Genomic DNA, 13535 nt, shown 5'->3' on the forward strand with positions numbered 1-13535 from the left:
GTGACTTCCAAATGGAGAAAAGATGTCAACATTTTCCATTATAAATCGTCCAAATGTGCTGCATGAATGTTTTGGGATCGACATACTATAGTCCCAATATATAATCTTAAAATAAAATTAGGCAACGTCTAGAGCTCTCTATTCGGATCATATGTTTATAGCTGCCGGAATAAACAACTGCTTACAGTGCTTAGTAATGCAAACGTAAACAAAATTGCATTGCTAAAAATACTAGTTTCACAAATTACTAGTTTCACAAATTACCGGGTATATTTTAATGTTTTCTGTATTTTAATTTTTAATGTCGTCAGTCCTACGGTTTTTTTTCTTCCATCTCAATGATACTGTATCGTCTGTATGATAAAAGATCGTCTAGAACACCGACAATTCAATTTTGATGTAAGTATATACATGTACATCATCATATTTGAAATATAAAAATGTATACATTTGATTTTTCCGTTTCGTACTCAACTAAAGCCGAATGAATACAATGCTATAATTGATAGACATTCATATGAATATTAATATAAGATAACAACATGTTGATAATCATTCATTAGATATAAATAAAAGATACAAAGTAAATCGTTTCTGGCCAGTCTATATCCTTTTTAAGCGATAAACGTGATGCTATTTTCCATTCCGTTCCGCTTTCCGTTCCGCTTTTCGTTCCGCGTTTTAGCAACACCCATACATACATGTCTGTGTTTTCCGTATGCAGAAAAGGATTAGGCCCCTAGTTAAGATCAGTTAAAGGAATTCATTATTGTGTTTTAATTGGATTATCATTATGATGTTGACCAATTTAGGTAAGCATAATACATGTAGTAGCAGTAGCGCAATATAATGAGATGCCAGCATGCATATATAAGTTCTACTTTCACTTTCTAAATGTGATCTCCCTTTGACAGCATATACTGTATCATCATCTTTTAATATTTAAATAAGCTTATCATCGTTACCTATCCTATCGCATTTGTAAAGTTTCTGTCATTTTAGTTGCAAAAGTTATTTTTTTCATTTGTCAGACTGCATGATCATGCACTATTGAGTTGACCCCATATTGACCCTGTATAAACAATTTCTTATTAAATTTGTGTATTACATTGTAAGTAGGTGTAGACACTTATCATTTTTATATGAGTTATAATAGGAAGGAAGGAGTATTTCTTTCCTAATGTATTATAATGCATCAAATACAATGTAGGTCATGACCTTATGGGACTGTTCTGACCCCACGAAACAGGAAAATACAAAATATCTTCTAATGTCATTATGCATGCATGATGCATCAAATGGTGTAAAGTACATTAATGACCCCCAGGTGTTGTCTTTAACCCCCCAACCCCCATAACAATGTATTTTATCTTATTCATATGTTATACAGTAGTGTTTGATCCATGTGCCGGGGAATTCCTAGCCTAATGATATGTCACTGCTTTGTTTTAGAAACTTTACAATTGCCCCAAATAGGCGATTCATACACATGGAAGTGATGCATATAACATTTTGTTAATCCAAAATGTTAATCACAAGAGAAAAAGCAATCAAGAAATGATTTAAAATGTGCTTCTGTACACATGTAAGAATGTATTAAGAAGACTGAATCTTTTTAACCAGATTAGATTGGGGGGTGGGGGGGGGGGTGACTGTGGATATAAACATTTATAATTTGAATAATTTATTGTTATTAATTTTAACTTGTCAATGAATACTACTTATTGATCCCAAGGTAGAAATATGACCTCTGATCATAACTCAATAGATCATTTGTCAATTATGCAAGGTGTAATATAATTTTTTTAAGAATAACATTTTTTACCAGTTTATGTAAGTTTTTAGACACCCAAATTATATTTTGATTTTGATAGATCATTCGACAAGGGAGGGGGGGGGGGGGGGGGAGAACAGTTTATATTTGAGTTTGTTTGGGAGTGGGGGTTCCAAGTCATATATTTGACAATTTTTTAATGTAATTTAAAATAAGACTAAGCCATAGTAGAGTCATGAACATGAATAGTATAGAACAAAACAAAAACTAATACATATACATGTATATATACATAGGAAGTATTACAAAAAAGATGATTGATCTATATCTGTGTTCTTAAATTGATCGATCATATATCATGTACATATTATATTATTGTTTCTTTGTTCAAGGCATTTAAGATGGTATGTAGGTCATGATCCCAAATGCTCTTCCTGATATAATTAAATATCATAAAAACCATCCCCACCTTAATCCAAAGATATTATTCCTTGTTAGGTCATGCAGGCGCATCAGATCATTATGGCATGTAAGTCATGACCCTAAGGGGTCATCCTGACCCCCTTAGAATCAGAAATTGTCAATTATCTTTAAATTATTGATGTTTGATGATCCTATCTCTATTTAATCTTTATTATTAAGTTTCCCGAATGAAATTTGAAGACTTATTGTTTTTGTACGGTTCTTAATACATGTATTATTATTCTTCATCTTCTTTTTCTTCTTTCCTGCTCTGAACTTGTTTCTTAGAGATGGCTGAACAGAATTGTACAAAACTCTAGGATTTGATAGGCCTGCATATCTAGTTGTGCACCCTGGTTTGATTTTTCTCATTTTGGGTTAGACAACCACTTTTCGGGGGAGGGGGGTGTCAAAAGGGTGTGGGGTCTAACATTGAACCTTGTAGGAAGAATCGTAGACTCTATTGTACATGTAAATGGTAACTTGAAAACGGACAAAGATAATAATATAGGGTTTTCATAATCATATATTGGCTGTTACTGGCAATATATAGGGTTTATTAGATCTGACCCCTGGGGTCATCCCCACCCCCCAGGAATTTGAAATTACTATATATCTCAGAAACTGTTATAATCATGACCCCTAAACCATATATATTCATGTTTCTGATGTCAAGGGGCATCAAATGTTATGTAGGTCATGGGCCCTGTGGGTGGTCCTGACCCCCTCAAACAGCAAGTCCCTTAATATCTTCAAAACAGTTGAGATCCCCACCCTTAAACCATATATATTCTTGTTCCTTGTGTCAAGGGGCATCAAACGGTATGTAGGTCATGGGCCCTGGGGGTGGTCATGACCCTCCTTGAACAGGAAGTGCACGAATATCTCGAAAACGGTTGAGATCCCCACCCCTAAACCATATATATTCTTGATCCATAAAGGGCATCAAAAGGTATGTACCAGTAGGTAATGGGCCTCAGGGTTAAATTTAATTTTTCAAAACCGTAATGCACATCTATGGAACAGTTCCTATCATATCCCAAGATATGATGTGTCTATCCATTAAATCATAAAAGGATTTCTAGGATCTATGTTTTTTTTAAGTGATAAACGTCAATTTTCTGCTACTTTTTGACTCCCTGGATGAAATTTAAATTTTTAAAACCTTACTGCATATCTATATAACAGTCCCTATCATATCCCAAGATATGATTGTCTATCCATTAAATCATAAGAGGAGCTCTTGGATCAATGTTTTGTTTTTTAGTAATAAACGTCAATTTTCTGCTACTATTTGACTCCCTGGATGAAATTTAAATTTTTAAAACCTTATTGCACATCTATAGGACAGCCCCAATTATATCCCAAGAGATGACGTAGCTACTCCAAAAGTTGTAAGAGGAGTTCTGGGAACCATATTTTTTTGGCCAAAAAACGTCATTTTTTGTTGCCCACTGATCCCCTTAATAAAAAAAAAAATTCTGGAACCTGATCACTTTTCAAAATGACACCCCCAATCATATTCTAGAAGATCATTTGGCTACTGCCAAAAAAAAGTGACGTTTTTGAAACCAGTTTTTTTGTAAAAAAACGTCATTTTTCAGCCATTAAATGACCCCCAGGACAAAATTGAAAATTCCGAAACCTTATTGCGCATCTATAGGATACCCTAAAACATATTCCAAAAGATGATTTGTCTACTGTTGAAAATGTAGGAGGAGTTCGAGGAAGAAGGTTTTTTGTGAAAAAACGTCATTTTTTACCAATTATTTGACCCCCAGGACTAACAGAGAATTTTTAAAACCTTTTTACAAAACAACATGATACCCCAAATCAAACTCCAAGAGTTCAGTTTGCTGGTTTATAAGATGTAAGAGCAGTTTGAGAAAGTAAAACGTGACAGACGGACGGACGGACGGACGGACGGACGGACGGAACAGGGTAACAACAATATACCTGAACTTTCTTTAGAAAGTGCGGGTATAATAAACACACCTTTTACACTTATTCACGCATGCTCTTCATCTTTCTTATTTAGAATACATGAATTTCAAACCAATTGATTCCCTTTGAAATTCAGAGATTACGTGAGCAGATCAAGAGGATAGGTGGGGGAAATGTTGGACTCCCCTAATAATTTTCAGGTTAGCAGTAAAGGAATGGTACGTCAAATTCACTATAATGAGCTTTACATATTTAGTATAACAGTTATTAATCTACATTGATAAACTGTAAACTACATGTATAGTTTACGAACAGCAAAGTATATATAGATATAACAAACTGTAAATTACAGTATATTGATTATAAACGGTAAACTACTTTGTATATTAAACGATGTAAATCTATGTTTCACATCACTACGAAACATAGTTAATGCCTCAATATATGCTTCACATATGCATATATTTCCCCAAAATCCTCTAAACTTTGACAAGTGAAGGTTAATCACAGTTTATGGTTTTTGAACAATAGTTTATAGACATTTATAAGTAATGTGCCGATTTCACAAAAAACTGTGTTAAGATTGACATTATATTATTTGTGAAACACAGCTAGTTTACCGGTAACAATAGGGAGTCCGAGGGATAATTTTGTTTCAATGGTTTGGGGGAGTCCCGTGCCATTTTTGTTATTTTCTTTTACTATGTGAATTTGATAAGTTTAACTTTATAAGGGGAGGGGGCTCTCTAGTTCCGTGCATTGGGTATCTGCATTTGCATCGAAGATGCACTATTTTCCAAGAAACTATAATGAGTATCAAAATTGTTTTCGATAAAAACTGTGTTTGTTGTTTTATCATACAGCTATAGATATATATGCAGTAATAAAGATTTAAATTAAGTTTAAAGTCACAGTGAACGATTTAGAAACAGATTTATTATCTTTAATGATATAACTTCTTCTTCCAATATAGTTCATCCCTCGGTTGACCAAGTATTGTCGAACTCTGTTAGTGTACATGTAATTAATTGCGCGCACCGGCGAAGGACTGTACACTTAAAAGAGTTCTTTTTAAAAGATTAAACTTAAGTCAAAAACGGTGTTCGACTTTACTCTGCCAACTGGATCCCTGCCTTAAACGGGCCCAGCGTTGGCAAGACCACTCTGCAGACGCCTGTACACAACTTTAAAATCAATTTAAGACATTAACGAATGCACAGCATAGTTTGATGATCTTATAAACATAGTTTCTTGAATTGTGAAACTCTTCGTAAAAATTGTTTCAATATATCATAGTTTACAGTGGCGTCGGAAGCAAATTGAAAGTGGGGGGGGGGGGCTAGACTAATCCTCAGAAATCTTGAAAAGCAAAAAAAAAAAAGGGGGGGGGGGGGGAAGGAGTAAAGGAGTATACCTATAGTTCCTAAAAAAAATTCTTACCAGCCAAAAATTTCTTTCCTAAATCCGGGGGGGGGGGGGGGGGGGGGGGGGGGGCTAGTATTTCTATGACTCCAACATCTCAATATTTCCATCTTTTCAAGGTAAATTTAGGAACAATTATCTTATTATCCTTTCCTGCGAGAAAAATTGGGGGGGGGGGGGGGGGCTGAACTCTCTATGATGCTATGTGCCGAATGGTTAGGTCTAAATTTGAAAAAGAAGTTGGGGGGAGGTTCTGACCCCTATGGTTTAAAGTGAACGACTTCTGTCAGCATTCATTGAATAGATCTCTCCCCCCCCCCCCCCCCCCCTTGCATTCCTTTGGACAGTGAGGGGGGGGGGGGGTAAGAAGTGAACCTCTCTAAGGGAAAAATGCTATACCCACGGCTTCAAGAAACTTTATTAAACATGCAATTTTGCACGATTACGTGTCAAATCTCTTTCTACAACATTAAAACAACGGCATGTGCATAATTTATAGAATTACCATACGAGCCGACCTTTGTACGATCTATCTTGACATTAAAGTAGTACCCACAAAAAATAAAAGTGAACCAGTTTAGCTGCGGAAAGTTCCACCGATTTGTCCAACTTTTCCCTGATAACGTCATATTTAAATCAGTTTCAGTACATCGATATGTTGATATACTAATAAACTTAACACATTATTATGGATAAGGTCGAGAAATACGGATGTGAACACTACAAAAGAAAATGTGCACTAATCGTAAGGGAGTGTTACATTAACGTTATCAGGTTATGTCTCGAATGTCCTCAGTATTTTGTGCATTAGTAATTCTCTATTCCTTTCCCAGGCTCCATGCTGCAATAAGACTTATACCTGTCGAGTGTGCCACGATGACGAAGAGAACCATGAACTTACTAGGAAGAAGGTGATGCAGGTACATTGTCTTACCTGTAATAGAGTTCAACAGGTAAGTAAACGTGTGAAATAACAGGCTTTCATTAGACAAATGTATCAGTTCACCAGAGGCGTGTTCAGCAGAGCAAGTGCCTGAGAACGTTTAGCAAAATTCCCTATACCTGTTTAATAAAGTTTTGCAAGCATTTGTTGAGAAACCGCTCTGCTAAACATGCTTTGTGGTTGCATTTAAAATTGTAGCAGCTATCTTGCTCAGTGTAGCCACTATTATCTTGGAGGATACCATTACTTAGCAATAACAAGAATTAATTCATTCAGTGCATTTAATATGACCCAAATATCTAACCTGGCAGGAACTTTGGTTTTAAGATCAAGTTAAAATATGAGATTGTTTCATTAAATAAAATTATATATACATGATATAATTCATAACACTGGAGGCCAAGGAGACCAACAATTTTTATTGTAGCAGAGGGGTGAGAGGTCTATTTCAATTTGACATATGAAAGAAATCAATGATCCAGAGAAAACAGGGCAGGTGTTATTTGTGAAAGTAAAAAACAGAAAGTAATGTAGAAGCAAGTGTATTTTACCATGTTCAGTTATAATATCAGAACCACTGTCGGTTGGGTGAGAATAGGGAATGGTTACAATTTTACATAAAAGCATTTAAAATAGAATAATTCTAAAGAATATGTAGGCTATAAATCAGTAATAATTATTGACACCTGTTTCAGGTGCAAGGTTCCTGTGAGGAATGTGGTACAAAGTTTGGGAATTACTTCTGTGAGATCTGCCGTCTCTATGACGACGAGGACAAGCAGCAGTTTCATTGTGATGGATGTGGCCTCTGCAGGTAGAACTTCTGTTGGATTAGTCGTGATCAAAAGTTAAAATTTAAAAAAAATTATATTAAACACAGAATATTACTGAAAAGTAATACTTTTACCCTTTTATAGTAGATGTCTTATAGTATGAAATTATTTTTTTAATATAAATCTAAAAATTATCATGAAGGAATAATTACATATGTATTACGAATTTATTATTAAGCAGTGCATTTAGTTATATGAATGTTGATTTGTCTTTGTATACAGTTTTAAATAATGATTGTCTGATTATAATAAATTCTGACTGGTTTAAACTTTATGTATTTGAATCCATAGAGTTGGAGGGAGGGAAAACTTTTACCACTGTGATGTTTGTGATGTATGTCTATCAATTTCCATGAAAGATAATCACAAGGTGAGGGATTTCACTCATTTTATCTCTGATCATATTGATACCAAACCTTACTATAAGTACTTCTGTTTGAGTTGTCGATTCATTAACTCTGTGGCCTGTGTTACATGAACTGCTCTGTTTTCGTTCTTAACAGTGTATTGAGAAATCGTCTCACTCAAACTGTCCGGTGTGTCTGGAGGATCTTCACACATCCAGAATTGCTGCCCATATTCCACCCTGTGGTCATCTAATTCACTAGTAAGAGTCATAATTCACTCAATTTTCTACTGAAGTAGACAGCAAACTATCACTATTTAAAGGAAATTTTGTTTTCTTGTTTCCAAATAGATGTAAAACTGATAAATTTTTAAATCTTTGTCTTCCCAAGCACAGAAAAAAACCTCTAGATTACCAGTGCTCATTTTCAAGTTTTGTTTTCCAATTTCCAACTTATCATAAAAAAATTATTTTCTTACACTCTTTATAGCATGCATAAGGCACTTATAAAGAAATGTTGATGATTTTTTTTTTCAGCAAGTGTTTCAAAGATATGCTCAAGACTGGGTAAGCATAACATATTCGTTATCTGTACTGATAATCCAAACATCTGAAAAGTGTGCATTTGGTGAAGAGATACTATATACTGTAGATTTCAAAAGTACATATCACAGATTTTAAAATCCCACTTTCATTATTCAGACCAACATGAACTATATGAAATTATGATCAATTTATCTTGAAACAGTTTTATAATCTCACAATTTGATGCAAAACAGCTGAATGACAGAACTAGATACCCCTGTAAAATAAGGAATCAACAGTATATAAGTTATAATGTCATTTTTTGTTCTGAATTAGACTTTACTAACTATGCCTGCCCTATCTGTGGTCAGTCAAAAAGAAATCAACAGTGTAAAAGTTGTAAAGTCACTTTTGTGTTATGATTTGTGAATCTGACTTTATTTTACAGTAACTATCTGGCCCTATCTGTGGTCAGTCAATAACTAATCAACAGTGTATAAGTTATAAAGTCATTTATTGTGTTATAATTTGTGAATCTGACTTTATTTTACACTAACTATCTGGCCCTATCTGTGGTCAGTCAATGTGTGTTTTGATTTGTGATTCTGACTTTATTTTACAGTAACTATGCATGCCCTATCTGTGGTCAATGTGTGTTTTGATTTGTGAATCTGACTTTATTTTACAGTAACTATGCATGCCCTATCTGGGGTCAGTCAATGTGTGTTATGATTTGTGAATCTGACTTTATTTTACAGTAACTATCTGGCCCTATCTGTGGTCAGTCAATGTGTGTTTTGATTTGTAAATCTGACTTTATTTTACAGTATTTATGCGTGCCCTATCCGTGGTCAATGTGTGTTTTGATTTGTGAATCTGACTTTATTTTACAGTAATTATGCGTGCCCTATCCGTGGTCAATGTGTGTTTTGATTTGTAAATCTGACTTTATTTTACAGTAATTATGCGTGCCCTATCCGTGGTCAATGTGTGTTTTGATTTGTAAATCTGACTTTATTTTACAGTAATTATGCGTGCCCTATCCGTGGTCAATGTGTGTTTTGATTTGTGAATCTGACTTTATTTTACGGTAACTATGCATGCCCTATCCGTGGTCAATGTGTGTTTTGATTTGTGAATCTGACTTTATTTTACACTAACTATCTGGCCCTATCTGTGGTCAGTCAATGTGTGTTATGATTTGTGAATCTGACTTTATTTTACAGTAACTATGCATGCCCTATCTGTGGTCAATGTGTGTTTTGATTTGTGAATCTGACTTTATTTTACAGTAACTATGCATGCCCTATCTGTGGTCAATGTGTGTTTTGATTTGTGAATCTGACTTTATTTTACAGTAACTATGCATGCCCTATCTGTGGTCAGTCAATGTTGGACATGAAGGAGGTCTGGCAGAATGTTGATGAGGAGGTTTCCCAGTGTCCGATGCCCGAGGAGTACCAAAATTACTATGTCCAGATTCTTTGTAAAGATTGCCATGAGGTAAAATATTTATATAAACATAGGATTAATGTTTACATTTTACTGTTATTTCTCTTTGGCAAAAAGCAGCTTTTGCTAAATCAAGTACATTGCCACAATTTATGGATATATGTAGATAAGTGAGTACATTCAGAAAAAAAAAATAAATCAAATTCTTTTGCTTACCTGTTGGAAAGTCAATTTATCACCAAATATAGAACTGTACATGTTGAATTTGTTTCCAGCATATACCTTAGCAATTAAGTCTTCCTCTCCTGTTAAGGTCAGACAACACGTTCCTCAAAAATCTTTTTTGTATCTCCTCGTAAAAAAGAGTTCCAAAAAAAATATTAATTTTATAATTACTTTAAAAATGATCAAAATTTACTTGACTTTGGTTATATGTCTAGATGGTTGAGTGGTTAGAATCGTGGCCAATAGCGTATAGGCTCTCGAGGTCGTGAGTTCAAAGCCCCGACCCGGCGGAGATTTTGTTCTATTATAGTGAATTTTGCTGTGTTGTAGATGTATTTATCTTTATATCAACATTCCAAGTGTATTTTCAAGAAGATCCATAGGATATTGCATACTCTAGTATTTTGCAGAAATGCCTGGAAAGGTACCCTAATTTTTTGCAAGAAAGCTTATCAAAGTAACAGTAAACCATTAACAAATTCCTGGAAAAAGTTATCTAAAATTTAGGAACGTGTCGTCTGACCTTAAATGATTTTTATAGACATATACTGTAAATGAGTGGATATTTTTAAAAAAATACATGTTGAGTAGACATTAAAAAATGAAATTGAAAATATTTTTGTATAGGAGAGTCGTGTACTGTTCCATGTGCTTGGTCTGAAATGTCAGCAGTGCGGGTCGTACAATACCTGTCGTACCCAGGAACCGGAGGGTGCAGAGGGGAGTGAGTGTACACCCCCAGGCGTGAACGCTAGCACCACCCAAGGTACAACAGAAACTTCAATAAATGATCAGGCAGAGAGTAACCCCTCGGCATCCTCAAATAACGCTGCAAGAGGCTCTAATCTAACTGAACTAGTCAGTGATCTAGAGATCTCTGGGGCACATGCAGGGAATTTTACCGGTAGCTCTGCCAGTAATACTTCAAAATAAAAGAGATAAATTGCATGACAGATATTTAAGTGGTGTAGCTAAGCATGTTCTTGTATTTGTTATTATTGCGTTGTATTAAATTTTCCAAATTTTTTCTGCCAGTAATACATGTGTTCTGGTTTGTTTTGGTTTTCTTTTTTGAATTTTCAAATAGTGCATTTATTTTCTAAAATTGCCTTTATCATATGTGGAGCTTTTTCTCCAGGTTTCAAACTCCTTACTTTGGTATGGAATGGTTTGTGAAACAAGATATACCAATCTTCCCTTTTTATTGTGGAAAATATTTGAAATTTTGATATATAAATGTACCATGTTTTTTGAAGTTGTTTAATTTTTCAACTTGGGCAGTTAATAGTTGTGTTTTTTTAACATCTGTATGTGACAATACTCAGAGCCAGTTACTGGTTAGAGATCACGGAGTATTGATTTATATCTTTTGTTTTATATGTGTATATGATGGTATTTATCATGTCTCTAGATATCGGTGAAGAGTAACCTGTACATGACAGTACACAGAATCAAGTTTTCCAGTGATAATGGACTATTGTATATTCGAGGGTTTTTTTTTGTATATCACAAAATTTGCAACAAATGAGGAACATGTTTTAAAATATGTCAGTCATTTTATGAGATTTCAAAAGTTTCCTATGTAAAGATATTATGATTTTTGCGCATTTGGGAGTAAAAATGATTGCGAAAAAATGAAATTTATATCATTTAAAAAATTACCGGATATACTGTATATCAACTATTATTTAGTATATATTCAATATGTATACATGTATACTTCTGTTTGTTGCAAGTACACATTGGGGATTGCCATTGAATCTCAATGTATGCTTGTCATATTAAGGTGGTATGGGACACTTCGATGTTGTGACGTATTGTTTATCGAAATAAACAATAAAACCAAAAGAAGTTATTTAAGTAGTTTCTTTCCCAATAATGTCACCTATCACCGTAGCGCAGTGGGTTAAAGGGTTTACTATGAACCTGTAAGTCATGAGTTCGAATCCCATCGGAGGTTTTACAATTTTTAACTCTCCAAATATTTTTAAAAGCTATTTTTTCGTTAAATGTTGTAAAATTTGAAAATTCTAAACAGGTGAAAGTATTTCAATTACATGTACTTTAATCTATGGCCATATTAATATTGGTAGATGTCCCATACCACCTTAAGAATTAGTTTGATAGGTTTGATTCCAGAACAAAATTTGTACTGTGATACAGACTACATTTCTAAGTCATTGAGTTGTAATTGACAAAGATTCTAGTCCTGGCAAGACAAGTAGATAGAAAATCACAGATTTTTTTCACACTAATGAGCTAAGCAATTGATTCCGAGTGTCTATATTATTGATATGAAGTGTTCATGTTATGCTTGTATTTTAAATGGTTATGTGTACTTTTATTTTGCCAATAAAATAGCATTTATAAAGACAAGTAATTTATGTCACAATTTTAAAAGTTCATATTGTTAAAGCTTTGCTATTCATAATGTTAAAGATAAATGTGTGAAATCAATGTTTTTTTGCTTTTTTTGGGGGGGGGGGTGTTAAGTTTTGATGGAGATAAAACTTTTTTGGCAATCATTTATCTGAATAAAAACCAGTGAAAGGGCAAGTGTTTTAAAGCGAGAGAAAAAACCAATTTAGAGAAATTGTATTTCTTATTTGAATTTCTACAGTTGACAAATATATGTTTACTGGTGTATATATGTATTTGCTACTCAAATTTGTTTTTTAACATTGATTTTGCAGGCCTTCTTAATTTCTTTGGATAAAGGAGATGCATAGAGGTTGGTCAAGGGACATACCTGTATTCAGCATAGCTCCCACAGGGCTGTGGTTGTTCTGAGTACCGGGGTACTCTTATACAAACTGAAAACATGGACATTTGAAAGACGTATTTATCTACTTCATAAGTTGTATGATTTTTAATCAAAATGTAGGATATTTTCCTGACAACAAACTGGTACATTGGGGGATTTGTAAAAATTAATGAAGTAACTTCTTTTTACAGCAAATCTTTGAGCAAAATTAAAACATAAGATGTTAAATTGTGTTGTTTTAAATGAGTGTTTATTGTATTGAACTCCGTAAGTGCGTAAACATTTTCTGATGTGACTTGCCAAAGACTCCATGACCAAATAGTAGGTTGTGGATAATGGTCTCAAAGGCAGGTGCCCGTAAGTAAACATGAATCTTACTAGTGCATTACTAATAGCAGAGTATACCATTGACTATGGCGTTACAGTGGCGTCGGAAGAAAATTGAAGGGGGGGGGGGGCTAGACATCAGAAATCTTTACAAGCAAAAAAATAGTTATGTCTGACTGCAAAATAAAATGTTGGTGGGGGGGGGGGAGGGGGGTATGCCCATCGTTAGCCCCCCCCCCCCCCAAGTTTCGACGCCTAAGTACTCATAAAAGTTACTACTATGTCTTTCTTTTCTGCCTTGCCTTTCCCCTTTAACCCCCCCCCCCCCCGTCACAAGAAATGGAATTTTTTAATTTGTTTGCAACATTCACCGGATGTCTTGGAAAATGATTAAACCGTATTAACTTTAGAAATGAATATAATGTGACATAATGCAATGCTCAGAATTATGTAAAGTTTGATGATTCTGATCTTAAAATCTTGCCCACAAGCCTCTGTACGTCGACACCCCTACATAT

General features: G+C 34.4%; 1 protein-coding gene across 2 annotated transcripts; it reads left to right on the plus strand.

The window, feature by feature from the left end:
* The first annotated feature begins 6139 nt into the window (after positions 1–6139).
* Positions 6140–12912, plus strand: LOC105341692 (RING finger and CHY zinc finger domain-containing protein 1). 2 transcript variants are annotated; one of them, XM_066066720.1, is made up of 9 exons: positions 6140–6347; positions 6436–6555; positions 7241–7359; positions 7670–7748; positions 7882–7985; positions 8262–8291; positions 9608–9752; positions 10554–10692; positions 12620–12912. In XM_066066720.1, the coding sequence occupies exons 1-9, from the start codon at positions 6291–6293 to the stop codon at positions 12640–12642; spliced, it is 816 nt and encodes a 271-aa protein (XP_065922792.1). In that variant the 5' UTR covers positions 6140–6290; the 3' UTR covers positions 12643–12912. The 2 variants fall into 2 exon arrangements, with proteins under 2 accessions (XP_065922792.1, XP_065922791.1); XM_066066719.1 differs by lacking the exon at positions 12620–12912 and having other exon boundaries at positions 10554–12185.
* Positions 12913–13535: the final 623 nt, after the last annotated feature.

The sequence above is a fragment of the Magallana gigas genome, chromosome 7, assembly GCF_963853765.1.
Source record: "Magallana gigas chromosome 7, xbMagGiga1.1, whole genome shotgun sequence".
NCBI classification, from domain to species: domain Eukaryota; kingdom Metazoa; phylum Mollusca; class Bivalvia; order Ostreida; family Ostreidae; genus Magallana; species Magallana gigas.

What these genes read in the sequence shown, in the direction of transcription:
- LOC105341692 (XM_066066719.1), top strand. Translation starts at nt 6,291, where the DNA reads ATGGATAAGGTCGAGAAATACGGATGTGAACACTACAAAAGAAAATGT. An exon ending in CCTGTAATAGAGTTCAACAG is followed by an intron (nt 6,556 to 7,240) that starts GTAAGTAAACGT and finishes CACCTGTTTCAG; the next exon opens with GTGCAAGGTTCCTGTGAGGA. An exon ending in CCATGAAAGATAATCACAAG is followed by an intron (nt 7,749 to 7,881) that starts GTGAGGGATTTC and finishes CGTTCTTAACAG; the next exon opens with TGTATTGAGAAATCGTCTCA.